Source organism: Poromitra crassiceps, assembly GCF_964638095.1.
Source record: "Poromitra crassiceps genome assembly, chromosome: 15".
In the NCBI taxonomy this organism is placed as follows: domain Eukaryota; kingdom Metazoa; phylum Chordata; class Actinopteri; order Beryciformes; family Melamphaidae; genus Poromitra; species Poromitra crassiceps.
Genome location: NC_139634.1, coordinates 16,223,606 through 16,251,105, shown reverse-complemented (window position 1 = coordinate 16,251,105; position 27,500 = coordinate 16,223,606). Strand labels below are relative to the sequence as shown.

Below are 27,500 nucleotides of genomic sequence, written 5' to 3'. Positions count from 1 at the left end.
AGAGAGAGAGAGAAACAGATCAAGGGAAACAGAGCATGATGTGTTGTTGGCCGTGTTCACACTTTCAGCCTCTTTTTTCGCATGAAATCTGGTTGTATTTGAATGGTCTTCTTCTAATGATATTTTCTGTGTGTCAGTTGGGTTCATTGTGTGTTTACTGTCTGTGCATTTTGCTCAGATGTGGAGCTGATACCCGAGGTCTTCCAGTCTTTGGACGGCGGTGACACGCGGCTTCAGAAGGTGCGGGTCATCCTCCTGTCCCCCCAGTGCTCTGTGTCAGCAATCAGCAACCCTGTGGAGTTCATACTGCGAGAGAACAGAGGTACACACTGTGGCCTACATACTGAGGATTCCTTACTGTGAGAAAACACATACGAGGTGTAGCCTTGGCTAGTCCAGTGGTTCTCAAAAGTGAGGTCCGGGGACCCCCAGGGCTCCTTGAGGGGGTTCCAGGAGGGGGGGGGGGGATCCCCAGCAAAAAGGGGGATCATTTATTTTCACTATAATTCCATCCATAACACAATGACAGCATATATGACTATTTTGGTCATGGGTTTCATACACCTTCTGTAATAAAACATCTTAAAGCAAAATTCCTATCATGAGGGGGGGACCCTGGGACAAAATAATCTGTGGTGTAATTTGTGTCAGTTTAGGAGTCCTTGATGTGAAAAAGTTTGAGAACCACTGGCCGAGTCTACATTCTACACTGTGTTCCACTCTGTTCAGTCCATTAGAAGAGAATAGAGAGAGATACATGCTGCTGGTAGCTTAGTGTTACACACTGCACCCTAAACCCTGTTGAGTCCCTACTGCAAGAAGTAGACTCTTTAATCCTATAGTCTTACTATACACCAATTATATGTCATCCCATATATCCCACAGCAAATTGTGAACCCAGCATAGTTCTTTCTAGTATGTAACGGAGAGACACATTCAAGGACAAGAACACAGACAGCTACTGTCAAGACCAGTGGCCCGCGGGCCAAGCCCGTGCTCTGTTTGTTTTGGCCCGCCACGGATTTTGATTTTTTTATCCAGAATGCAACTCTGGCAAGTTATCAGATATCTGCACTGATTGCAAAGGGTGGACACACTTTTTCATGTGGTGACTTTGTGAAACAGTGTCTGAATGTGGCTGCGGATATACTGTGTTCACTCCTATGCATCCCTGCAAATTGTCATGGCAAATTGTTTACAAAAGATGGACAATAAAGCTGATTTTCAAAGTACCTTAAGGATTTTTCAAGTTGTGAATTAAGTCAAATTTCTCTCTTGATTACAAAGGTGGAAAATACAACTGTTTTTAACGGGGTGTTTACTGATTAAATGTTTAAGCTCCCCACAAATGCAGATGTTTTTTTTAAATATATATAACCAATTGCAAATTATTACAATTACCAAACAGATAAAAAGTAGATTATTCTATTGAAATGTTATTTTAGATTTAGAATGTTAATTTTCTTTAAAACACAATACATTTTAATGTAATTCCACAACGTTTATTTTTGGCCCTCGGCCCTCCACCCAGATTGAGTTTTGGCCCTTCATGGGAAAGAATTTGGGCACCCCTGGTCAAGACAAAGGACAATGTGTGGCTTTTCCAATGGCTTGTGACAGATCAGCAGGTGTGAAGGAGAGGAGAGATGTATCCCAACACAATGCCTGTTGGAGGAATATGAAAACCAAAGCATTCTCAATCAACTCTATCGAGTTGATTCCCTCACTTATTTCTCCTTGAGAAACTCTCTCATTGTCCTCCAGCCGCCTCAAAAAATGCTGCCATTTTGAAAGTCAAACCACCTCTACTGTCAGTTTCCAATCAAAAAAAGGTTTGCATCATGTTAAACTAGTTTTAACTTTGATGCAATATAATTTATTGATAAACAATGATTTAATCCAATTTAAAAAAATGATCTTAGTGCACCTTTAATCCATATCCACCCATAGCCTACGTGTAGCTTACTGTACACACTGTACACACCTGTCACATCCACGCTCTCCATCCACTTATCTCTTTTATGTCAGATGTTGATCTTACCTTACTGATTCCAGAGACTGTAGGTAGCTCACAACGCACGATTACACAGCAGCGCACAGCCACGGGAAGCACAGCGGCTACATGAAATCATGCAAGTGAGATTCTGCTGCAGAAATCCTTCTCCATTACCTCAGACACAGACCTGCTGCAGGACCTGTCCCAGGGTGCCGTAGCCCAGAGCAAGCTGCAAGCTCTGGTAGCGCTGCAGGAGAAGGACATCGATCACGCCTTGAAGTGTGAGTTTTTGGAACTACACACGCACGTGTACACACACACACACACACACACACACACACACACACATACACACACACACACACGTATGCACACACACACACACACACCTCACATGAGCTCAGTCTCCAGCGACTAGCCCCTCTCCCCTCTCTGACACACTGAAGCCTGTACTTACTAATGATCTAAATCTCATTTGCCATTAGACTGAAGGCCGGAGAGGCCCTGGAGATGGTCTGAGTGTTAATTAGGAATGCTAATGTAGCCGCGCGCCGGTCAGCCGCGCTCTGCTGCAGCACACAGCCGTTTAAACAGGTGATGATCACTGATGCTGCTTCGTCCGCCATACGTTCTGTGTTGTAGCTGAACATGGCAGTGAGAGCTGAGAGGCTACTGGGGTTGGTCACATGATAGATCAGGTAGATTCAATTTATTCTATTCTATACTATTCTCCTTTTTTTATTTTGGTCTGTTTCTATTAAAATTTCTTCAGTGCTGTACTGCTTCGCTCTGTTCAGTAGTGGGCAATTCTATTCTGCAACATCTTCTATTCTATTCTGGCGGCCATCTGCCTTTGTGTTCTGGGCAGGTAGGTAACGTCTGCTTGTTCTATTCACACGGTCGGCCATCGACTGGCCCTCCTCACCACTTTGCCCACTGTACTTTCTAACGGGGCCGTTAATTAACACGAGGGGGGTGTATCGAGTGCCTCTGGCTGCTGCTGAGTCGATGCTCAGAACTCCAGGTTTCACTTGAGCATCTGAACAGGGGGAACACACACACACACACACACGCATACATACACACGCACACACATACACGCACACACATACACGCACACACACACACACACACACACACACACTCCTCCAAAGCCCTTGATGTGTGTGAGGTGGGCGTGTTGCGGGACAGGACACCTGAATGACAGTCACGTTCCTACCCCGTGTCGTCTTGTGTATAGCCTTCTGTCCCCGCGTCTTCTCCACTCGTTTTCACTTCCCCACATGTGATATTTCACATTTCTTTGACGGCAATTTGGGACATTGGAGCAGGTTTTCCCTTGTTATCAGCTTGGTTAATTGTTCCTGCCTGGCTATAATTAGTGTGCAAGTAAGAAATCACAGCTCAAATGGAGGAAATCAAATGGCCGACAGCTGCACAAATCTGCAAGCCAGCAGCAGTTGAATTCAATGAGCAATGCTTTGTACGTGAACAGTACGAGGAAATTAATATTCAAGCACCCGTTTCTTCAAAGGGAGCTTTGGGTGAGGAGGATTGTTCTGTTTGAATAATCGAATTGAATGGTCGTAAAACGGGAGGAAGAAACACTTTCCAGCTGAAACGCGTGCGGTGCGTGCGTGCGTGTGTGTGCGTGTGTGTGCGTGTGCGTGTGTGTGCGTGTGTGTGTGTGTGTGCGTGTGCACCGCCGCCTGCCCTGCTTAATTGGACGTGAAATGAGTTTGTCGTTTAGGGGCGTGTTATCATGAATTTGTGTAGGCTACAAGGGGCCGCATTTGCATGTCTTAATGTCTTGTGTCACAGCGTGTCTCACATTTATTTCAGTTTAAAGTGCATTTCAGCAACATGTTTGCAACAGAAGATTGTTAAACATAATTGAACGGAGGTTTACAAAAACAAAGAGAAACGCAAAATATGAAGAAGAGAATAAACATGGATGATAAACTAGTGAGCAGGTCAAAAATGGGTGTGTGGTGCTCAGTATGGTGTTACAGTATGTTGCCAACTTGCCATACAGTATATATGCAGTGTACATATTTTGATGCATGTGTGTGTGTGTGTGTGTGTGTCCATCCAGTCCCCTGTGTTCGGGCGGTGGTATACTCCACCTGCTCATCGTACCCAGAGGAGAATGAGGTGGTGGTGAGCAAAGCCCTGGAGCAAGCCAAGGCCCGGTCAGAGCAGGAGGGGGAGCCCAAACCACCCAACTTCAGGTCAGCTTCAGCCTCTGTGCCTCAGCCTCTATGCCTCAGTCTCTGTGCCTCAGTCTCTGGTGCCTCAGTCTCTCTGCCTCAGTCTCTGTGCCTCAGTCTCTGTGCCTCAGTCTCTGTGCCTCAGCCTCTGTGCCTCAGTCTCTGTGCCTCAATCTCTGGTGCCTCAGTCTCTGTGCCTCAGTCTCTGTGCCTCAGTCTCTGGTGCCTCAGTCTCTCTGCCTCAGTCTCTCTGCCTCAGTCTCTCTGCCTCAGTCTCTGTGCCTCAGCCTCTGTGCCTCAGTCTCTGTGCCTCAATCTCTGTGCCTCAGTCTCTGGTGCCTCAGTCTCTGTGCCTCAGTCTCTGTGCCTCAGTCTCTGGTGCCTCAGTCTCTCTGCCTCAGTCTCTCTGCCTCAGTCTCTCTGCCTCAGTCTCTGTGCCTCAGCCTCTGTGCCTCAGTCTCTGGTGCCTCAGTCTCTGTGCCTCAGTCTCTGGTGCCTCAGTCTCTGTGCCTCAGTCTCTCTGCCTCAGTCTCTCTGCCTCAGTCTCTCTGCCTCAGCCTCTGTGCCTCAGTCTCTGTGCCTCAGTCTCTGTGCCTCAGTCTCTGGTGCCTCAGTCTCTGTGCCTCAGTCTCTGTGCCTCAGTCTCTGTGCCCCAGTCTCTGTGCCTCAGTCTCTGTGCCTCAGTCTTTGGTGCCTCAGTCTCTCTGCCTCAGTCTCTGGTGCCTCAGTCTCTGTGCCCCAGTCTCTGTGCCTCAGTCTCTGTGCCTCAGTCTTTGGTGCCTCAGTCTCTGGTGCCTCAGTCTTTGGTGCCTCAGTCTCTGGTGCACCTTCTGTGTCTGTCAGTGCTTCTCTGTCTGTCCGCCTGCCTATAGGTGTCTCTCTGTTTCCCTTCAGATAGGCTTCAAAGAAGCCAGCACACCTCAGGCAGGAACTCAAGCAGAGTCAATGGAAAATGTAATCAAAGGTGGCACTTTGAGTCTCTAAACGCTGTGCAAAGGGCATAGGAAATTCAATTTTCCACACAGCCTTCCGTTGCATCGTGCTATTTCATATTCTTCCGCTCCTTTTCTCTTTGTGTGGATTGAAAAACTTGAGCGCCGTTGAAGTGTACCGTTCCCACCGTGCCTCAGCCTCCTCTGTGCAGCAAGCTGGCCCAGAGTGCTCCAGCACCTCATGCTAACATCTATAATACACAAGTCATATTATCTTCACAACTGCTCAACTTGCATGCATTTATTGTATGTCTCTTCGGTTGTGTGTGGTTCTGTGTGGTTGTATTTTTGTACGCTGTGTGCATTTTGTGTGTGTGTGTGTGTGTGTGTGTGTGTGTGTGTGTGTGTGTGTGTGTGTGTGTGTGTGTGTGTGTTTCACCCAGACCCAGTCCTCCCGGGCTTGCTGAGGGCTCTGATGGTCCCTTCTTCGTGCTGGAGCCCTCGGCTCAGAGTAACGGCTGTTTCCTGGCCGTCCTCACCAGAGAGGTGAGCAGCACTGCAGCACAAAGACAAACCTCACAGAGAAAAAAGGCATTTTTAAACTCCGGGTCCCCAATATCCATTCTATAATTTATCTCTAGACGAGACACCTTACTGCCACAGCAAGGTGTGCTGTCAATTTAGTATTGACATTTTTTATTCGTTGCGGCAGTGAACATGAGAAAGGGAAGGGAGTTGTAGGAAAAGCACTCTTGCTGCAATGCACCTGCTTCTGTCATTAATGCACTTTACTGCACCAGGTATGAGTGATTGCAGATATCACCATACAGTAATGCAGCTTCCTCTGACAATACAATGCCAGTAGAGTCTTTTTTATTTATTTGGTTTTGCATTTATTGACAGGACAGTAGGCAGACAGGAGGGGTGGGGAGAGAGAGGGGGGGTGACATGCGGCAAAGGTCCACGGGTCAAATTCGAACCCAGGTAGGCCACGCCCCCAAGCCTTTGTGGTACGCGCTGTATCAGGTGAGCCACCGGGACGCCCTGATGCCTGTACAGTCTTTTTTTTTTTTTTTTCCCCGATTTTTTATCCCATTTTATCCCCCATTAGTGCTCATTTGATTTCTCAATCCTGGTTGCTACTCCATCCTCTGCCGATCTGGGGAGAGCCGAGACTGGCTCCATGCTTCCTCCGAGACATGGGCAGTCAGCCAGCCGCTTCTTTTCACCTGACAGAGGAAGCTTCACCGGTAGGACATAGCACGTGGGAGGTTCACGCTATTCCAACCAGTTCCCCTCCCTCTGAACAGGCGCCCTTAACGATCAGAGGAGGAACCACATTAGCAACCAGGATATTGCATGTTTTTGTGAAGGGGGTTCCTATATGAAGGAAACCCCCGGGAGGCACGGGGAGAACATGCAAACTCCACACAGAAAGGCCCTTTTGCCGACCCCACCCGGGCGGTGGGCACTCGAGGACATGCGGACGGGCACGCATTCCTTCAGCGTTCACCTTGTCCCCAGGTGGGAATCGAACCCACGACCTTCGAGCTGTGAGGCGATAGTGCTTACCACTGCACCACCGTACCTCCCGCCTGTACAGTCTTAAGCGCGATATATACTCCAACGTGACCCAACCCTTGTCAAAATAAATCATTGTTTTTGTTCGCTTTAATTCAGTGTATCTCCCTTTTTCCTGGACTCATCTGATGTCACACCTTTTCACTCTAGACACTCGTCAACGTCAGCTCAGGATCCCTCGAATGCGACTGTCAGCCGGGGGGGTGCTGTCTGTCTCCCAGAGCAGCGAGCGAGGAGCGGCCAGGAGTAGAGGAGAGCCCCTGGCTGCCCCTGGTGCAAATAGCATTTTCCCCCCCTCCCTGAATTGCTGCAACGAGCCAATTCCATCGTCTTTTGCATCTACATGAAACAAAGAAAGTATAGATACAATAATTAGATAATTAACATTTATGGGCGTCCGATTCCCAGTTGGGAACATTGGAGCTCTGGGCCGCCGGCCAACCAGCGGCCCAAGGTAACGGCCAATCAGCTGCTCACATCAGCCGCGTCGAGCCAAGGTAACGGCCAATCAGCTGTTCACATCAGCCGCGTCGAGTCAAGGTAACGGCCAATCAGCTGCTCACATCAGCCGCGTCGAGCCAAGGTAACGGCCAATCAGCTGCTCACATCAGCCGCGTCGAGCCAAGGTAACGGCCAATCAGCTGTTCACATCAGCCGCGTCGAGCCGACGCTCCGTCCCAATTTTGGGGAGCTGCACGAACGCCTCGCCGGTGGCGGGGATACCCACGGCGAGGGCTATAAATTACACTTTAGCATTAGTGCAGATTTCCAATTCACTAGCTCACTGTAGCTTCTCCAGAAAATCCAATGATGCTGCTGCTAACCTGAACCAGCAATGCAGCCCAGGACCTCAGTGCCAGGTGCACAGCGAGAGGCAGAGTTAGCTCATTGAGCATGCAGTCCTTGCAAGCTGTCCGTGTTCCAACGATGAAAAAGTGTCAGGCTTGTAGCGTCGGACCTGACCATGAGCTTCACCCCGGTGGGATACCAGGGCCTCGTTACGCTGATCTGTTTGTTTCTTATTTCTTTTGCCTGTGGATTCGTTCTGCATCCAAAGCACTGTGCAGTGTGCAGAGAAAGGATGCCCATGAGTATGGTCCTCCCAACACACACACACACACACGTACACACGCACGCACGCACACACACACACACACACACACACGTACGCATGTGCGATTGTGCGCGCACGCACGCACGCACACACACACACACACACACACGTACACACACACACACACATACGCATGTGCGCGCACGCATGCATGCACGCACGCACACACACACACACACACACACAAGCACACACACACACACACACACACACACACACACACACACACACACACACACACTGCATTCTGAGCTGGAACACTGACTAATCCCTCACTTACATACATCTGCCGAGGAACTCCCCTGTCCTCCACCCGCTTTCATCTGGGTGTCTTGAAATAGAATCGCACACATACACACACACACGCACGCCCACACGCACGCACACACACACACACAGATTCACAACACAGAGAGGGAGAGACCAGTTTTTAGGAGTGTGAGCGTTTAAAAAACAATGGAGGCTGACAGAGTGTGGAGAATCTTTTTTGTTTTGGCAGAAAGGGATCGAGGGGAGAGAATATGAAACTAAGGAAGAATAGGGGGGGGGGGTGTTTGGAATGAAAGAGGGGGAGCAGGGAGTCAGGCTGCTGAAGTGGAGATGTGGTGGAGATGAGTGTCGCACTGAGAGAGAGTCAGGGAGAGGAGCAAACAGATCAGACAGCTTGAAGCAATAACAGCATGTCGGCTCACAGAGGTGGACATCTGGTCATCTTCCAATCGCCCACCAGAGAGAATGCGAGAGATGTTAGGTGGAGGCAGAGGGCTGGGGTGATCATGGTCTGGGTCAGAAAAGCCCTAGAAGCAAAAATCATGTAAGTCAGGAGGGGATGAGAAGATGACAGGGAAAGATGTGAAAGAGAGAGTGAGAGAGAGGGAGAGAGAGACAGAGAGATTGAGTGAGAGAGTGTGAGGGAGAGAGCGAGTGAAAGTGAGAGAGTGAGATAGCGACAGCAAGTGAGTGTGAGAGAGATACAGTAGAGGGGGGAGAGAGAGTGAGATAGTGACAGAGAGTGAGAGAGAGAGAGAGTGAGATAGCGACAGAGAGAGTGATTGAGAGTGAGAGGGAAAGAGGGAGTGAGAGAGTGCAAGTGAGAGAGAGAGAGAGTGAGATAGCGACAGAGAGAGAGAGTGATTGAGAGGGAGTGAGAGAGAGAGAGAAAGAGAGAGAGAGAGAGAGAGAGAGGGAGAAGTCTGTATCAGACGAGCATGTAGACACAACTGAGAGTTGGCATTGGATTTCATAAGCCAAAGGAAAGGGGACAATGGAGAGCGGGGGGAGAGGCACGCTGTGAGAAATGACTTCTAGTCCACTGTGACAATACTGTATGAGAGCAGCACATAATGAGAATACAGGGACAATAAACCACACACACATACTGTACATACGTAAGTACATACATACTGTACATACATACATACAACACAATGTGATAAATCAGTGATGAGGTCATAAATCACTAGATGTACAGTTCTAGATGGCTCAGCCTAGTGGCCAGGTCACTAGCAATGTCATAAATCACTGATGATGTCACAGATGATGTCAACAGTGATGTCACTCAAGCAGTTGTGATGTCATCATTGATGTCACTCGAGCAATTGCGACATCATCAATGACGTAACTTGAGCGATAGTGATGTCATCAGTGAGTGATGTCATCAGTGATATCAGTCAAGTAATTGTGATGTCATCAGTGAATGATGTCATCAGTGATGTCACCCAAACAAATTGTACCTTCATAAAGCCTTCCATTTGAGACGCACTCTGACAGACCTGAAGGAATGGCCAACTGGCAACTCTGCGATGCCGTCAGTGCAGGACATGTGGACAAATTGAGGACCCTGCTGCAGCAAGAGCACTTCCAAAGGCAGATCAATGTGAGGTACCTCCTGCTGTTGAGATAGACAGTGATCACCTCGAGTGGTCTCCTCTCTACATCAGCGTTAAACGCAACCACCTGGACTGCTTCCGCCTGCTGCTCCAGGCCACTGGCGTTCTGACCCGTGACATGGCTTCTCGCCTGCTGGATAAGGTGCTGCATAACAGGTGCCAGGTGGCCTTTGTCCAGCTGCTCCTGGACCACGGTGCCGACCCGGCCCTGGTGACCCAGGAGCTGGCACAGCTGGAGTGGAGGGCGGATTCCGAGGCACTCGGGGTCTTTCTGGAGGCCAAGAGATGTCCTCCCAGTCTGGCCGCAGTGTGTCGGATCCGGATTTGCCAAGCACTGGGCACACATCGCCTGAACCAAGTCCACTCCCTCCCATTAACACAAGTGATGAAGGATTTTGTGCTCCACCAAAACTGACTTGAAGGACTGTCAGTTTATTTATTTTCATTTCTTTGATTTAGTTCTTCAGTGACTGTTTCAAACAAATACTTTTTTACTTCCTTGATTTCATTTCAGAGCCGTATTTAAAAAAAAATACTTTTTAGTCTTTTTTTTTTTTTTTTTACACAAGTAACTGTACTTCTACTTAAAGGGGGACTGACCCCCCCAGATTTCTTGCAAAACGGTATTCTACTTGATTTGAAAACTCTGCAGGCAAGATGGCCGCCTATACTCTCTTCTGTACACAATATTTTTTTCCGGATGATGGCGAAGGCTGGAGGCACCCTCTCTGCCTGTGATTGGCCTAGCGTCAAACGTTCATCCAATCACATTCGCTTGGCTATCCTGCGTCTCTTTCTACAGTCTGTGGGCAGACAGACAGCAGTTTCGCTTGCTAGCATGCATGAAAGACGCACTGTGTGTTTGTTTTTGATATAGTCTGGTCTCTGGTTTATAATGCTGCCGCTACTCTTGGCAGTGCAAGTATGTAGCCTACAGACAAATAAAAAAGAAAAGATAAAAGATGAATGAGAATTGATCAAGGGTTATATAAAAACAGTGCCAATGCCCATTTACTCATTCTAACACAAGAGTGACATGTATTTGAATTGAAATATGTATCAGTATGTGGTGTTTGCCCAGCCCTTCATTGGGAAATGCAGCTGACTGACTGATGTCACTGATGCAGTCCATTGTGCACCTATGTTATAGTACACAAACTGCACAGTACAATACAGTTACAATTGAATCCAATTTACGGTAATACCATATCAATCCCAAATGTTGGGGCTCTCAGGGTGAGTCTGTGGCAGGCAGAGCCATATATAGCTGCCAGAGGAGCTGTTGTCCCTTCACCCAGGAGCACAGTCAGCTTCTCCTCTGGGGCCAACATGACGCAGTTTGGTCTGTTCTTGGCTATTCCTCCATAGTGGAAGCCTCTTAATGAAGAGAACTTGTCACAGTGGAGGAGGAAGTGCATCTCTGTCTCGACCTCCCCTGTCGAGCAGTGAACACACACACACACACATACACACACACACACACACACAAACACACTCATCTCTGGGCAGCCATGTCTGTCTGTGTCTTCCTGTTTCTATGGCCAGCTGGTGGTCACTGTCTGAGCCTGTCACGATCTGTATCTGCTTCATGTCTCTGGCGGAGTGGAGATACTCAGCCAATTTTTATTCTCCGTTTAGGGTCAAATAACAATTTAGTCTTTGTTTCATTTCGCCACTGTTCTAAATATAGGTCTTTTGATTGATTCATAATTTGTTTTATTCTGTTGTGGTGTTTTGAAGCAGTGCTGATGTAGCCTGGGTAAACCCAGCCTCCACGTGACCTCTATCTATGCGCTCTCAGTCACTAGATAGAGGTCACGTGGAGGCTGGGTTTACCCAGGCTAGTGCTGATGGGAGCCATCAGCTGACTGAGGAGACTGTTTTCAGGCCCGCTCGCTCTCTCTCTCTCTCTCTCTCTCTCTCTCTTTCATGTTGTCCACTCTCAAGTTTGAGTTTGTCATTGCTTTATAAAGTCTTTCCCACTACTTATATTACAACCAAACAGCACCCAATTCAGTTTCATCTCCCTCTCTCTGTCCCTCTCTCGTCCTCTCCCTCGTCCTGTTATTTCTGTGGATTGAAGCGAGGCAGTGAGACTTCAGTCACAGCAGCTAAGCCCTGATTGAACTGGGCTTTAGATGCTAAGTGCGCTGCAATGGAACGATATGGCTGGGGAAGGTGCTTTAGCAAGCCTCATCGAGGCCGGACGACCAACCTCCCCTACCTCCCCGGTCCCCATAATCCAAAATATAGCCCCGTTTATGACCCCCGTCCTCACATTATGAAGTCTACTCTCACGCTTATGATGCCAGCGCCGGGCTTATTAAGCTGTTGCACCCCCTCCGGGCGTGTCGGCGCTCCCCTGCACGCAGGCAGCATTGTGTTCTTCCCCGGGCCATCCATCACGTTTTATCCCTCCGCAGATAGGAATGAAAAGATAATCAAACTGCTATAATGGCGCCTCAAACAGGATTTTTCCTCCCTACCTCCAATAAACTCGGCTAATCAAAAGTTATTGTGGTACTCTGAAAAGCGCCATAAAAAGAGCAATTATATAAGTGTGGGGAAGCAGTCCGGGCTGGGCTCACTGTCATGGCGGCGCTCACTAAAGTTCTTTATGAGCTTTACATACGAGAACAGCAGGGAACAATAAAGGTGTGTCTGGGCCGAGCTCCACAGGAAGCAGATCACAGAGCGTGGACGCTTCTCTAGAACACTGCTAATGCTAAAGGACAGGTTGGATGATATTCAGGAGGAGCAACGCAGAACATTGTTCCTTTCAGTTGAACTCTCTTTTCAGATGGTGTGGTACATTGCAAAAAAAACAACAACTGACCATTACTGGGGGCATGGGGGGGGGGGGGGGGAGTAAAGTCCTTATTTGGGTCTCAAGAGGCTGATGGCAGTTTGATAGAAACTGTCCCTGTGACATGAGGTTCTGGTATGATTTATCATCGTCATTTTCTTTACATAGCATTTTCTCTATTGTTTTTTGTTCTGTTGTATATATTGTAAATTATATTTGATATAGTTAGTGTTTCTTGTCTCGGTGGACACTTGTGTTTTTGGCTTGTAGTCCTGAAAATCTATAGGACTACAATTCCCTTGATGTCTAGCCACTAGGTCAAATGTTTGACACAGGTGTTGTGCATTGGAGTGATGTTGTCCGCACCGTTAATAGGCTGCATTCACTTGTTCCCTGTTTTATGGCTGAAGAAGGTCTATGACCGAAAGCTTGCAATAAAGACTTTTTTTTGGCACAGATTTGATTGTGCGGACGCTGCTTTTTTCACTCATTTTTGATACTTTCAAGGATGAGCGGTATTTTCACTATTATGTTTTCTCATCGTGAAATCGCAAAAAAATGTCATGTTGCTGGGGACACCTCCCAATGGGACCCCCTCGTCAAGCTGACGCTCACGTTGAAGCATGTTCCTGGCTTTAGTGTTGAAACAGAACGGGTGTGGTTCAGATGCAGGGTACTGTATGATGCAGCCAGTATAGCTTAGAAGACTGTACTGTAGAAGGAAATGAGACATTAAAGAACCTGGCATCGTTGGTTAGTGGAGATGGAGAGGATTTAAAGGGGTGAGCAGGCGAAGAAGGAGAAGCCAAAGGAGAGGGTCTGTTGAATAATTCAGCGCCCCCTGTCTGTTTGAGTTAGCATCAATGGGGTTCAGGCCAGGCATCCCGCAAAGAAAACACACTTCAGAGGCATGTTAGCATGTGTGCGCGCATGCCGGCACACATATTTTGCTCACGCACATTCACATACATTCACACGCATCCACGCACAGGATTACGGACACAGCTGCAAACACACAATATACACATTTGCATAAAAGTATGAACAAGTGCATATAAACACACAAAGTGCAGACTGGCTGCTGCTCCCTGTAACGTTCACTGTGCATGTGAATAATTGAGGCGTTGAGCAGAGCAGTAGGCTGCTCTGCGGGTTGGTGCTGAGACAGCAGGTGACCTGCAGCCAGCAGAAAGGACACACTGGCTCTCTCCTCTTTCCTACCATCATTAATATTATGCATGGGTAGGGCTAGACGAAACGATACCAGTACCAATAACAGTACCCTTAAAGTGATACCGATACCAATAGAGCACTTAATTCGATACCTTTTTCGGCACGCTGAACCGTCAACTCCGTTACATACACCGCGCTCGGCTTTCACCACCACAGACTGTATGGGTTGTAGCTGCTGCAGTTAGAGGGTCAATTAAATCGAAGAACGCTTGCGGTGATTGGCTGCGACCAAAACCACACAAATTGTAATATTTTCTAGATCTGTGTACAAAACGGATCGAATGCAGGTATCGTTTGCCTGGAGAAGCTTCAATACTGGGTTATTTCAGTCGATACCTTGAAGGTATCGAGTACTGATATGATACCCAGCCCTACTGTATGTATGGTTCTATAGTGTCTATATTGTGGCCATGATCAGAACATTGAGCATTATGTTGGTCCGTTCAAAGGTTTCAGTAAAAATTTGAATCTCATTATCTGAAGAATATGTTCAAGTATGAGCATATATTTCTGTACTTGTGGTGCCAGACTTGTTATTTGGAATAATTATGTGTATTTTACATGTTGACACTGGGGATATTTACCCCCAACCGCACCATACACATCAACCAGAGAATTTCTAGCAATAAAGTATCAAATCAAACAGAATATGAATACAGTTGTGCCTCACGATAAAAGTTGTAGTGTTCTACTTTCCTTTGTTCCTTTTTTCCACCACTGATGTGTAGCGCCCACCTGGGTGATGCAAGGCCAGTGTAATGTGATCATGTGTAAGAAGATAAAAGTTGTTGTCTTCTCCTTTCCTTTGTTCCTTGTTCATATTGTTGCCAGTCTGAGCCGGTGGTCGAGGAGACGGCACAGGAAGTGCTGGCCAGAGCAAATGCCAAGGGCCTTCTGGACCGGATCGGCTCCAACCAGCCAACCAGAAAAGAGCGCCATGGAAACGCCGACCAGACGACAAAAGCAACCCGCACTCGCCGCTCTCAGTCAGTTAACCTGTCGGTTAATCATCCATCCAGAGTCAGTCAGCTGAGGAACGCTGAGGCCAAGCACAGCAGCTCTGCTACTTCGTGTGGACAACAGGGATTTGTCAAGAAGCAACTGTCACCTCGAGGTGCATGAATCCATAACTTACAAGTCAATTGTATGTGTATTACTTAAGGGCGCGTGTCCAGTGTCTACATATAGTACAGTGTCTACATATAGCACAGTGTCTACATAGAGTTCCAGCGTATTTTTTCAATTGTTTCCGATGAGGAGAGAGCGTATGCAGCCGCCACTGTGGCCAGCATTTTTTTTTTCCAGAGTGCCCCGAGCTTTTTGCGCGGCCGCTCCGAGCGGTTGAAAATCTCTGAACTTTTCAGAAAGGCGCTGGTGTCGTCACGAGCACTCCTTTTCAGGCAACCAATCATATGGGGCGGGACTGGTCAACCTGGTAACCAAGAAGCCAAGGAAATGGAGGGGAAGCTCATTCTTGCCGTGTCGGTTTATCCCGAGTTGTACGATATGTCTGATAAAAACTATTCACAACAGAACTGTGCAATCATCAGTCAGTCAGCGCTTTTCTAGAGAATAAGAAATAAGAAAAGTAGCAGGGATTAAAGGCTGGCTTGTGCTGATACTATTATTATTCTCCTTCCCTTTTCTCAATCCCTCTCTCCAAAACTCTGGCCCTCTCCCTCCAACCGCTCTAAATCTTTTTCTCCTTCAGGAAAAGCACCTTCCTTGCAAGCCTCAAAGAACACGGTCTCCAGCTCCTCTTCCTCCTCCTCCAAGCCAGACCACACCAAACCCTGTACGAGCGCCAGCCGGGTAATCCACACCGCGCCATCCATCAACGGACACCACCTGTCCAACCCGTCCGCCTCCACCTCCAGCCTGCAGCACGCCCCTCCCCCCTCTGCCACTGTAGCCCCGCCCCCTCGGCACCGTCAGGAGGTGCTGAGGCCCGTGGCGCTCACCCTGCCTTCCATTCACTTCCCCTGCCTCTTCCCCCCCGAGCACAGCGGCACAGCAGGAAACAACCCCCGCCACATATACAAGTGGAGGCCCAAGCCTCAAGCTGTACCCCTCCTCCACTCCAGGAGGAGTCTCTCTAAGGAAGCTGAGGTCAGACCACAGCCTTGGTTTTGACACTGAAATAATAAATAAATAATACATAATATAAAACAACTATAAACATACAATAGAAGGGCGTCTAGGTTGTGTAGAGGTAAAATCACTTGCCTACACCGCAGAGACCCGGGTTCATTTCCTGGTAGCGGTACTCCCGGCTTGGTCATACGTTCCTACAGACACAATTTGCTCGTGTCTGCGGGTGGGAACTGGGAAGCTGGTGGGCGCCTCCGCTGGTCGGTCAGGGCGGCTGTTCGGGCAGGAGGGGAACTGGGGGAAATAGCGTGATCCTCCCACGTGCTACGTCCTGCTGGTGAAACCCCTCGCTGTCAGGTGAAAAGAAGCGGCTGGTGACTGCACATGTATCGGAGGAAGCATGTGCTAGTCTACAGCTCTCCCCCAGATCGGCAGAGGGGGTGGAGCAACGCAGCAGGGGAATAGGCCAAATTGGGAGAAAATAGGAGAAAAATCAGGGGGGGTGGGAATAGAAACCTTTTTGTGCCAAATGTTTACTTGAATAAAGCCGTTAGTATTGCAGAAACAATGACGAGAAATGCCAATTCATTGAAATATAGTATAAAAAGTATAAAAAGTGTTATTGAATCGCCAAATTCCACAGAGTATGTAATGATTCCACCTTCACAAATGCTTTCAGAGTCATAATGCTATGATTATTATACTGTCTTTCAGAGCCATAAAGAACAAGCTTGTCACCGTGTGAATCTAATCAAACTGCATAAATGTGGCGCCGTGCCAATGTCACTTCAATGTTAGCACATGATTTATAGCTGCTAGTCGGGGCTGCAGTGACCCGCAAAATGACAGAGGAAATAAAAATGGCATATTCAAGAAGCTACTCCCCTTTCTTTTAGTAATGCATTTATTGTCACAACAGATTACATTTACATCGTGTAGAGATGAGTGAAGAACAGAATTGAAATGATTGACAGCATCTTTCTCCTTTATTTTGTGTGTGTTTGTGTTTCAGTTAGATTGGACTGTATTCAGTATTCACAGAGTTCATACCGAGTGTAGGTGGAGCCCGTGGCGGGCCTGGGTCATAGGAGCGGTGTAAAGGTTCTGATACCGGTGACAGCAGACTGTCTGCTGTGTGGGTGTGTCTGTGTTTTGCGTGTATGTATGTGAGTGAGTGAGTGAGTGAGTGAGTATACTGGCTGGATTTACTGAGGAAGAGTTATATCTTTTTAACCCCTTTGGCACAGATTTCATCTTTTCAATGCTGTCCAAGCAGGGGAAAACCAGACCCTTGTGTACCACTGTTCAGTCATGACTACTACGTCACATCTGCCAGACCTGATTCTGATTATTATTTTTTCACCGTAGAAATTTGGGGTGTATGCGCGTGAAGATTCCTGAGGAATTTGGAAAATAGGCATTTGACATTCTTGAGCAAACAGGCTCAATTTTACCGCAGTGTTTGCAAACATTGCAATCTTAAACCATTAAGCTTCAAAATGCATTAAAAACGCTTAGTCCTCATCTTAAGAGATCAGTCAGTCCATCAGTGAATGGAAAGTACAAATTGTTAACTGACTGACAATAGACCCTCTTCATGGAGGCCATTTTGTGTCAAAAAGGCAGAATGAACACAGGTGCAAGCAAAACACTAATGAGGGTTTCCAAATTCCATTCATGGAAGTTGGAAACCTGCCTTTTCGACACAAAATGGCCCCCGTGAGAAGGGTCTATTCTAAATTGTCAGTTGTGTGATCGGGGTAGGCGGTAACCTTACACCTTTTATTTAGGTTTGCATGAGGAAATGGGCCTTTGAAAATCAGATCTTTTGTGCCTGTTGTGTAAATCCAGTCATGGTCGACTCAAGTGCAGTCGACCTTTGTGCTGAGAGCATCTACTGTATTGTGTGTCCACCCACTCTTCTAACCGAGACCCTTATCAACTCATCAAGCTAATACAATATTCCATCAAAATAACATGCAATACCGACACCCACATCTGTCCCATTTACTGATACCAAAAACTCTCTTCTCTTCCTCATATCCACCGGATGTCTGCCCTAAATCCTCTCTTCTTATACATACAATCATTTACACTTCATACACATATTTCATTATTACAATCAGGTCATTCCTCCTCAAGGGAGATATTTGTTTATGTCCATTTCATACAGTATATGTCACACATCAGAGGGATCAAAATGTTACTATGGGGGTGCTGATTGGTCAGTGGCCTTGTCTGTCTCGCCTTGGTGGCTTTTCCCATAAAACTGTCTAACTCCCATGTCAGCAAGACAGACACCTTAGATGCCTGTCCTGTCCTGGAAGGCTACTGCTGTTTGACATGGGTACAGTTCAGAAGCTCTTACTGTGCCGATGACAGTTTAGCAAAAGTTGAAAGACCATGAAAAAGAAAAGAAAAAACATTAGTAAACCACTGAGTGGTTCTGTAAGCCGGTTGTAAATAGAGATTTGATCTGTGTCCTCAGGTTGATCGTGAATCCTGTTTGTGGGGGACATTAAGATCAAATAATCCATCCAGCCAAGTCCTATTAAAACTCCAGGTGAGGGCCGATGAAGCCAGCAGGCAGCAGCGTTCTAAGGTCAAAGTTCAGCCAGTGGCCCCATCTGACAGCAGCTTCCCCACTCTCCAAACAGATACGTTCGCTTGTTATTTTCTATTCATCATCATCAGGCATACTCGAGGATGGCCCTCTGTCCCTTTTGTCTGCGGTGGTGTTCGCTAACATATATGTACATCGTTGGTTACCATGGCTGGTATTGATAAGGTGTTGTTGTGGCGATAGTGCGGTGGCGTCCAGGCGTTGGTCGGGGCTGCGGTGGGGTCAGAGGTGACGGGGTCAGAGGTGACGGGGTCATTGCTGGGGCAGTTCTGAGGGCTGTTTCTTGGGTTTCAGAGTGTCTATGAGAGACTGGACGCCGCGCTTCACGCTGGTGGTCACCCGGCGTGTCACCGAGTCGGGCGAGGGCGAGGAGGAGGAGCCGGCGCGCTGGGACACCGGGCGGGCCACCAGACACTTCTGATAGCGCAGCTGAGGAAGAGGAGGGACAAGTCGGTTTGTTATCTCTCGGCTTTTAGACTGGAATAATCAGGCCAGAAGTATGTGTGCATCTGCTTGTGGGCCCATTTATTCATTTATTCATGTATTCAATACAACGCCTCCCTGAGGGTATATTTAGATAAAAACAAAAATAAAGGAATAATAACATGGCAACTCATAAAATGGGGGCATCTGGGGAGTGTACTCAAAAAACAAAAACAAACAAAACAAAACAACAACGTATGAACTAACAATAAGTTATGCGCTCACCACACATGCTGCCTGCACGGCCTCGGACACGCTGCCTGCGTTGGGCTCGCACCAGAAGACGTGGCACTGGAAGTGCTGGTTCCCAGAGTCCATGATGAAGGCGAAGGAGTGCACGTCGCGCCCCACGCCCATGAAGGACAGGAAGCGCACGCGGCACTCCACCAGCACTTCCTCTTCCTCCTCCTGCACACAGCCAGGAGGGTTACTGAGCAATCCTCTCCAATCAACAAGCACATTTCTCTTTTTATCGCTGATTTCTTCAGGATAGCAAAACATCAGCCTGGTCGCCAGAATAAAACGTTGGCATTGCACGTTTCTGCAATTTACGGATATGTAGAATATCAACGTTTATGAACCAAAAAGATGTTGCACATCACGCTTCTAGATACGTGTATATCTACGTTGGGATTGCGTTTGCATCCCGTGTTCAATGTCTACATTTCAACCGTAAGTCAGATTTAACATTTTTGTTATTGAAGCACCAAAACCATAATCAACCAAGTTCTTTGACTTCCCTAAACATAAGCAAAGTTGTTTCACTTGCCTAAAGATAACAAAAGTTGTTAAAGTTGTTTTATTTGTGTTTACCGTTACAAAGGCGGTGGTGAGGTTGCAGTTTTGTTTCAAATTTACATTGAGATTGTACGTAAGCCGATTTGCAGACACGTAAAATGCAAAAAAAAAAAAATTGCAGACTGGGTTGCATTTGTTATATTCATCTTGCCTTTTCTTTGATGACGGCGACGGTGGCGTCAGCGACACTCAGGATGACAGGAGTCCAGTCCTCTTTACCTGTGGAGGACAGGAGGCTGTCGATGGCCCCGTTGATGATGTCCATACCTGGGGACAAAACACACCAATGGCTGAACAGTAAATCAGAAGACAAGCGGTGGGCGATGTCTTGGGTATGGAAATGGTGTAGTAGCTATTTTTGGGGTGACTGTGGACAATCGGGTGCTTACTGAGGGTTTTGGTTTTACCTATGGGGCGAGACACAGACGTCTGGCCTAGGTACAGCACATGGAACTTCTGCACCAACTCGGTCTTTGGCATGGGAAACTCTGTGGAGAGAAAACACGCGCGCACGCACGCACGCACACATTAACTCATTGAGTGCCAATGACGACAAACGTCGTCAATTCAAATAATAACATAGAGCGCCAATGACAACGATTGTCGTCAATTGCGTTTTTTGACGGTGGGACGTGGATCAAAGCCTGATGCATCTCCTGTGAAAGTATGGGGGATGTCGAATGTGTAGAAGCTATTTTACGGACCCATTAGGTGGCGACAGTGCTCTCCAGATTAGAGAAAGGTGAGGAAAAACAGCAGAAGAAGCCCCGTGATGAAACGGAAACCGATGCTGGAGCCAGAGCCGTATAGATTGCTCTGGCTGGAGCTAACGTTAGCTGCGAACAGCAGTCAATCCGCTCCCACAACTGAGCCCCTCTGTCTTTGCTGCATAGTTTCTCCACACGATTAGCCGCCAGAAATGCAGCACCCGACGCCGAAGGGCCAAACCATTCTCAGCAGTCCGGTTTGGCTTTTCGGTGTTGCGCTGGGAGCCGGCGCACAAAAACGGAGCGCTCCGAAAATAGACGCTGGGTGCGTGTTAGGCTGTGTGTTAGTGTGGGGATGAGTTTCTCCAAGCTCCGCCGGCATGCAGGCTGTGTGTTGGTGTGGGGGTGAGTTTCTCCCAGCTCTGGCATGCAAGCTGTGTGTTGGTGGGGATGAGTTTATCCCAGCTCCATGCAGAGATTCGTCGCCTGACACACGCAGCAGAGCCACCAGAGACACTCCCACGGAGGAGGAGTTTGGAGTTGAGGGGGGTGGGGGTGCTGTTTTATTGAAGGAAATTACTGTTCAGATGTTTCAGGTCAGAAAATATTAGCTTCAGATTCAGTGATTTGCTTGAAATGCTTCATTTCACAAAAGGCTCATTATCTCAGCTTCTAGATGGAAACGTCTGTTTTTGGTGAAATCAACCTATCTTCTCCGGCTGATAACTAAAGAACGGAAAATGATATCAATAAACTTTTTTTTGCTGATGATAGAAGAGAGTCTCATCGTTCTTTGGGTGTGTTCGGTGTTTACATGGTAATATCACACAATATTCTGTGGGCCTCGAGAAATCACTGAAAACGCTCTGAAACTCTGGCACTGGGAGCATCCGTTTTCCAAAAGTGGCTGGCACTCAATGAGTTAACATGCATAGGTCCCCACAAGGATAATTTTTATCACGCCAGGGCATCTAACTATGTTTCAAAAACAGGAGTACACGCATGATAATTGGCTTATTAAACTAGCGAAATAAACAAATACATGTGAATATTTTAATATTTTAGGATGACGTTGATTTGATTAGGGCATAAAAAAGAAATTATTCACACCAGCAGGCAGAATTTCAGAACTGGATGGGTTTCTGGATGAAAAAGCCAGTTGTGTCAGTTTACACAATGGCCTGAGGTCAGAGAAGATTTCAATACAGGGAGGGTGAGGATGATCAAAGCAGTTTTATCACCCGCATCTCCATCAGGATGGATGTTAACATCTTTCACCCTGCCTGAAGTTCTCTGTTAACACGTCATGGAATAAGCTTTGAGCTTGAGATAATGTCTTAGGAGAAATATAAACGCTAACCACGATATTAAAACTGCTGAAACATTAAAGTACGCCATTTAAGTTTATTTGATCCCCATTTTTTCCTTGAATGTGCTCCATATAAATGGGAACAATAAAAAAGATGAATAACTCCATGCTACAATTCCATGCTAAAAGGATGCACATACTATATACAATAATTCGCCTAACAAAGAAAACCAAACCAGTAAAATGAAACCAAACAGTAAGAGGTTAAGAGTTAAATTTGAGTTGCTTTGCTTGGTGGCTGGATGATGAAGAATGATCCCAATGTGTTATGGCAGATGATGCAGATGTTCCTAAGTGAGGGCTCCTCCCTGAAGACCGCTGGTTATTGATTGAAACTGTCAGAATGAAATGTTTCTTCTTGTTGAATCGGCACAGCCGGCTGAGTGGGTAACTCAGGCTTGTTCCAGCTCAGAGACTCGGCATTTCAATCTTACAGACAACTGTTATGTTTGGAGGAAAGGGTAGATACCAAGAGATACACATGGGGTTAGTGGGTTGGGCAAATTTATGCATTAAATAAATTTAATTTGTGGGTTCAAAGCCCGCATATTTACACTATTAGGGATATATCTTCAGGGATCTCACGGCTTAAACATCCTTCTCTGACTCATCTGCTTCTCTTCATCTACACGTCTTCCTTAATGATAGAGACTTAATAAGGGAAATCACTCAGGGGTAATGGCTTTTACCTGGATCCACCTCATCAGTGCAGTTCATGAAAAGGCTAAGTGTCGTAATACTTTACAGCTAAGAATACTTAGCTAAAGCTAAAGCTATTAAAACGGGGAGCTACTTGAACAGTGAATTGTGAGTTTTTTTTTCTTCTTCACATTTTAATCCGTTCCAGAAATAGATCTGCGTGGTTCAGACTGGGACGGACGCTACGGGACAATAGCTCAGGATAGAGCGGGGCTTTTGTTCTGCTGTCGGCTCTGATTCCAAAGTGGTTCAGAGCTAATCTCCTCGTGCGCTTTGCATATGGCCTAACATGGGATTGCACATATACCCTCTCCTCCCCTTGCCGAGAATCTAATCCGGGCGCGAGACGGTGTAACTGCTATCTTGAGTCAGCCCAGTTGCTAGAATAAAATATCGGCATTACATGTCTTTGGAATGCACGGAAATTTAAAATATGAACATTTGTGAACCAAACGATGCTGCATATCACATTTCTAGATACATGAATATTAACGCTATACACACGTCAGAGTCTAGCGACTGGTGTTACAGTGCGTCAGTGGTGAAGGGGTGGGATGGACGGACCTGTAGCATTACTGTATTACAGATTCGAATCCCAAGCGAGGCATGTTGTGTTTTTACTTTCGATTCTACCCCTAAGCAACCATATAACCCTAACCTTAACCAAGTTGCTGTAGTTGCTAGTTTTGTTTAAAATTCACGATGATATTGTACATATATCCTTGGTTTTCAGTTTGATGGAGGTAAAAAGACCACGAGTTCAGCCGGGTGATAGCTGCAAAGATGTTTCTCCAATGACTTCTTTGATCCTGCAGTTGGCATGGTGGGGGCGGTGGTGGGCGGGGATGGGGGTGCGAAGTGCTCAGCGACACACTGATTGGGTTTTAATGAGGGCGACTGCCTCTGTGAGCCGATACAGTTCCTTTATATTCTGATGATGGCGGAGTGCCTTTCCCCCAGTCAGCAGAACCACACACGCACGCACACACGTACACACACACACGTACACACACACACACACACACACACACACACACACACACACACACACACACACACACACACACACACATACACACAGTAGCTGAAGTAATAGGAAAGGATGAGTCGTGCTCTATCTTTTCCCTCCTTCTTCCCATAATGACTGGGGACTGAGCAGTGAGGTGGGGACTGAGCAGTGAGGTGGGGACTGAGCAGTGAGGTGGGGACTGAGCAGTGAGGTGGGGACTGAGCAGTGAGGTGGGGACTGAGCAGTGAGGTGGGGACTGAGCAGTGAGGTGGGGACTGAGCAGTGAGGTGGGGACTGAGCAGTGCGGTGGGGACTGAGCAGTGAGGTGGGGACTGAGCAGTGCGGTGGGGACTGAGCAGTGCGGTGGGAACTGAGCAGTGCGGTGGGGACTGAGCAGTGAGGTGGGGACTGAGCAGTGCAGTGCGGTGGGGACTGAGCAGTGCGGTGGGGACTGAGCAGTGAGGTGGGGACTGAGCAGTGCGGTGGGGACTGAGCAGTGTGGTGGGACTTAGCGGAAGGGGGAAATGGTGGAATATAATTAGCGCTGGAGCGAGGATAAGGCTGTGGGATTGTTCTGCAGTCAGCAGTATCTGTGTGCCTGTAAGTGAGCTGAACACTGCTATCTCTTTTTCATTAACAAATGTTCGCAGAGTGGATAAGGTCCATTTTCTTTTTTGATGTATGGTTTCAAATGTGGAGGAACGCTATAACGCAAGACAAGAAACCCCAGAGGGGGAAGATAGTAATTCCCTAAAGAGGGAACTAGAGTATAAATGAATGACACTCAAATAAAAAGATATGGGTAAGTGCGTGTGTGTGTGTGTGTGTGTGTGTGTGTGTGTGTGTGTGTGTGTGTGTGTGCATGTGTGTGTGTGTGTGTGTGTGTGTGTACCTTGTAGGGGAACATCAGAGCCTGTCTGGGCGGAGCTGCCAGCTGCAGCCTTGGCACTTTTCCTTTCAGCCATAATCTAGATGAGGGGAGAGAGCAAGAGAGAGAGAGAGAGGGAGAGAGAGGGAGAGAGAAAGAGAGAGAGAGAAGACACAGGAAGAGAGGGAGGGTTGAGGGAGGACAAATGAACGGCAAATCTTCGACAGGCACTTCGAAGTAGCGAGGAAAGAGCCATAAGTCAACAGCTTCCCTTCACATAGACACGTTCCAAACATTTGAGATGTGTCAAAAGCGCAGCATCGCTCTCTCTTCTCTCTCCATCTCTCCGTTTCCTTCCTCTCCTCCGCTGCAGCCTGCGCTCTGCCAGGCCGCTGAACGTTCCTCATGCCGCGGCTGCACCCTCTCCCCGCTACAGATAGTTGATTAATTGTAGGTGTCATTAATCAAAGTCTACGGTGAGTCTGCAACTCCGCCTGCAGGGGGAACATGCGAGCACACACCCACACACACCCACACCCACACACACACACACACACACACAGTGCACTGCGCAGCTGGGAGGACTCAGGTCACCAAGTTTCTCCGCTGCAGTGGAGAGGAACCCATGTTTTAAAATAGGCAGCTGGACGTGCCAGGGTCACATGCAGCACACACACACACACACACACACACACACACACACACACACACACACACACACACACACACACACACACACACACACACACACACACGTACACAGGCACAGTTTTCCTTTAGCTTGGGGTAATTAAAGCAGACAACACAATAGCCCATCCTTTCTAAGTGGGTCAACAAGCTGCAGATTGTCCTTTACAAGGTCACTGCTGACCTTGGGACTGAGCTTGGCTTCTGTGTGTGTACAGAGAGGACGGGGCTCAGGAGGTAGAGCGGGTTGTCCACTGATCGCTTTGGATAAAAGAAGTCGGTGGTTTGATCGCCGCCTCCTCCAGTCTGCATGTCGAAGTGTCCTTGGGCAAGATACTGAACCCCAAATTGCTCACGATGGCTGTGCCAGCACCCTGCGTGGCAGCTTGCCGTGAATGGGTGAATATATTGTAAAGTACGTTGGATCAAATGCAGTCCATTTACCATGACATGTGTGTGTGGATGATGGTGCACTGGGACGAGTACAGCAGGAGGGAGGTGCGTGACTTGGACTTATGCTGCAGCTTCACATCTTTAAAGGCATACAACTTCCTGTCGCCAAGAGGGTTAACACACTGCCACCACCAGCTGCCTCTCTTAGTCACACACACACCCGCACACACACACACACACACACACACACACACACACACACACACACACACACACACACACACACACCCGCACACACACAGAGCAAAAACTAATCTTTTCAATTCCTGACAAGCCTTCCACACTGAATCTTATTTCCTCTACTGTACTTACCCTAAACCTCTCTCTTGTCTTACATGACAATTGAATGACAATAGAGCTCAGCAGTCATGTGACGTTTCTTGCCCCAGAAGTGAATTCGTTCTCCATAGACATTTCACAAAATCCTTATATAACGCGTTTTAAGGCTTGAACCAAGCCAACCAGTCTTCCAGAGAATAGCGAGTGACCATAAAACATTTCACTTTCAGCAAAAACAAAGAATAAATGCAGAAAAAACATCGAAAATATTTATTTTTTGTTTTGGCTGAAAGTGAAATAGTGTTATGGTCACTCACGATTCTCTGGAAGACTGGTTGGCTTCATTCAAGCTTTAAAACTCGTTATATAAGGATTTTTCAAAATGTCTATGGAGAAAATGAATGGGGAATTCACTTCTGGGGCAAGAAACATCACATGAATGTTGAGCTCTATTGCACTTCTTCCTATTAGGTAGCATGTCATGTTGGTGATCTAAGAATTTGAGCTTGCGTTTCTCTTGCACTGGATTACTGCATCACCTACAACATGACCAAAATGTGACAAACAAAGGGAAAAGCGCGTTGATACGGAGGCCATGAGGGAAGTGGTGACACCCACCTTGGAGCAGATTTCGTGGAGACTTGTGGCGATGGCTGCGGCGGGAGTATCACATCGGAACACGTGGCATTTCAGCACACGCGTGTTTTTGTCTCTCGCCACGTAGGCAAAGTCCCTGCAGCACGGAGAGAACACACAACCCACACGCACGTGAATCATCACACATGGATTTGTAACGCGGTCATGTGACACAGACACAGCGTTTAGCGTGACATGAAGGTTGGTGCAGGGTAGAAACGCCAAAACAACTTGAAGTACCACGAGGAAATGATGAATTGCGGTAAATAAACGGGTTTGCTCTGTTAAAGGTGCAATACGTTTGATTTGTACAGTTCAATAGCACAAATGGCCATCAATATCTGCAGGGGATTGATAGGCTGGGTTGTCGATCAATACCAATTACTCAATCGTTACTTCCAGTTCCTGAGATTGATGGCTTTTTCTGCTAAAGGCGTTTCGTTCTCGTCACAACATAGTATAGCAAATGACAAAGCAGTTATTGTTATTACAGCATTTTGCATGATGGTATTTTACCTCTTCACTAGACATTCCTATTGGATGTCTGCTCTAATTAGCCAGTTTAGCTCTTCTCTATTGTGAAAATGTGACTTTAGTATTAACGTCTATTACAGCTGTTATTAATGTCTATTACAGTTGTTATTAACATCTATTACAGCTGTTATTAATTGTTAAAGCTGTAATTACTGTCTATTACAGCTGTAATTAATGTTTATAACAGCTGTAATTAATGTCTATTACAGCTGTTATTGCCTATTAGCTGTTATGAATGTCTATTACACCTGTTAGATTACAAACAAGACTGCTAAAAGTCATAGATGTCTTAATGCCCTTTTAAGAAATGTGCTGTTGTGTTGCATGCTGTCACTCCACTGAAAACAGACAGATGCTTCCCTGTCTTTAGCCGTTCTTTAATCGCTGGTTGACATTTTTGACTGCAGTGACACACACACACACACGCACGCACACACACACACACGTGCGCACACACACACACACACACACACACACACACACACACACACACACACACACAC

At 47.1% G+C, this 27,500-nt stretch overlaps 2 protein-coding genes across 3 annotated transcripts in view; one reads left to right on the top strand and one right to left on the bottom strand.

Moving 5' to 3' along the window:
- LOC310790075 (putative methyltransferase NSUN7) overlaps positions 1 to 15,894 on the top strand; it is a gene marked incomplete at both ends in the record, with an annotated part of 37,046 nt that extends 21,152 nt beyond the window's left edge. Inside the window, 6 exons of the mRNA XM_083651769.1 lie at positions 179 to 322; positions 2,176 to 2,277; positions 4,092 to 4,227; positions 5,582 to 5,684; positions 14,593 to 14,875; positions 15,473 to 15,894. Of these exons, the coding sequence (XP_083507895.1) occupies positions 179 to 322; positions 2,176 to 2,277; positions 4,092 to 4,227; positions 5,582 to 5,684; positions 14,593 to 14,875; positions 15,473 to 15,894 (1,190 nt within the window). The remainder of the gene's footprint in view (positions 1 to 178; positions 323 to 2,175; positions 2,278 to 4,091; positions 4,228 to 5,581; positions 5,685 to 14,592; positions 14,876 to 15,472) is intronic.
- Positions 15,895 to 16,823: 929 nt separating this feature from the next.
- apbb2a (amyloid beta (A4) precursor protein-binding, family B, member 2a) overlaps positions 16,824 to 27,500 on the bottom strand; it is a 62,662-nt gene continuing 51,985 nt past the window's right edge. The window contains exons 9-14 of one of the 2 annotated variants that reach the window (XM_083652061.1): positions 26,446 to 26,560; positions 24,433 to 24,508; positions 20,146 to 20,244; positions 19,908 to 20,023; positions 19,184 to 19,366; positions 16,824 to 18,904 (exon numbers count right to left, since the gene is read on the bottom strand). In XM_083652061.1, coding sequence (XP_083508187.1) covers positions 18,728 to 18,904; positions 19,184 to 19,366; positions 19,908 to 20,023; positions 20,146 to 20,244; positions 24,433 to 24,508; positions 26,446 to 26,560 — 766 coding nt within the window. In that variant the 3' untranslated portion in view covers positions 16,824 to 18,727. The remainder of the gene's footprint in view (positions 18,905 to 19,183; positions 19,367 to 19,907; positions 20,024 to 20,145; positions 20,245 to 24,432; positions 24,509 to 26,445; positions 26,561 to 27,500) is intronic. The other variant, XM_083652062.1, reaches the window with a different exon arrangement.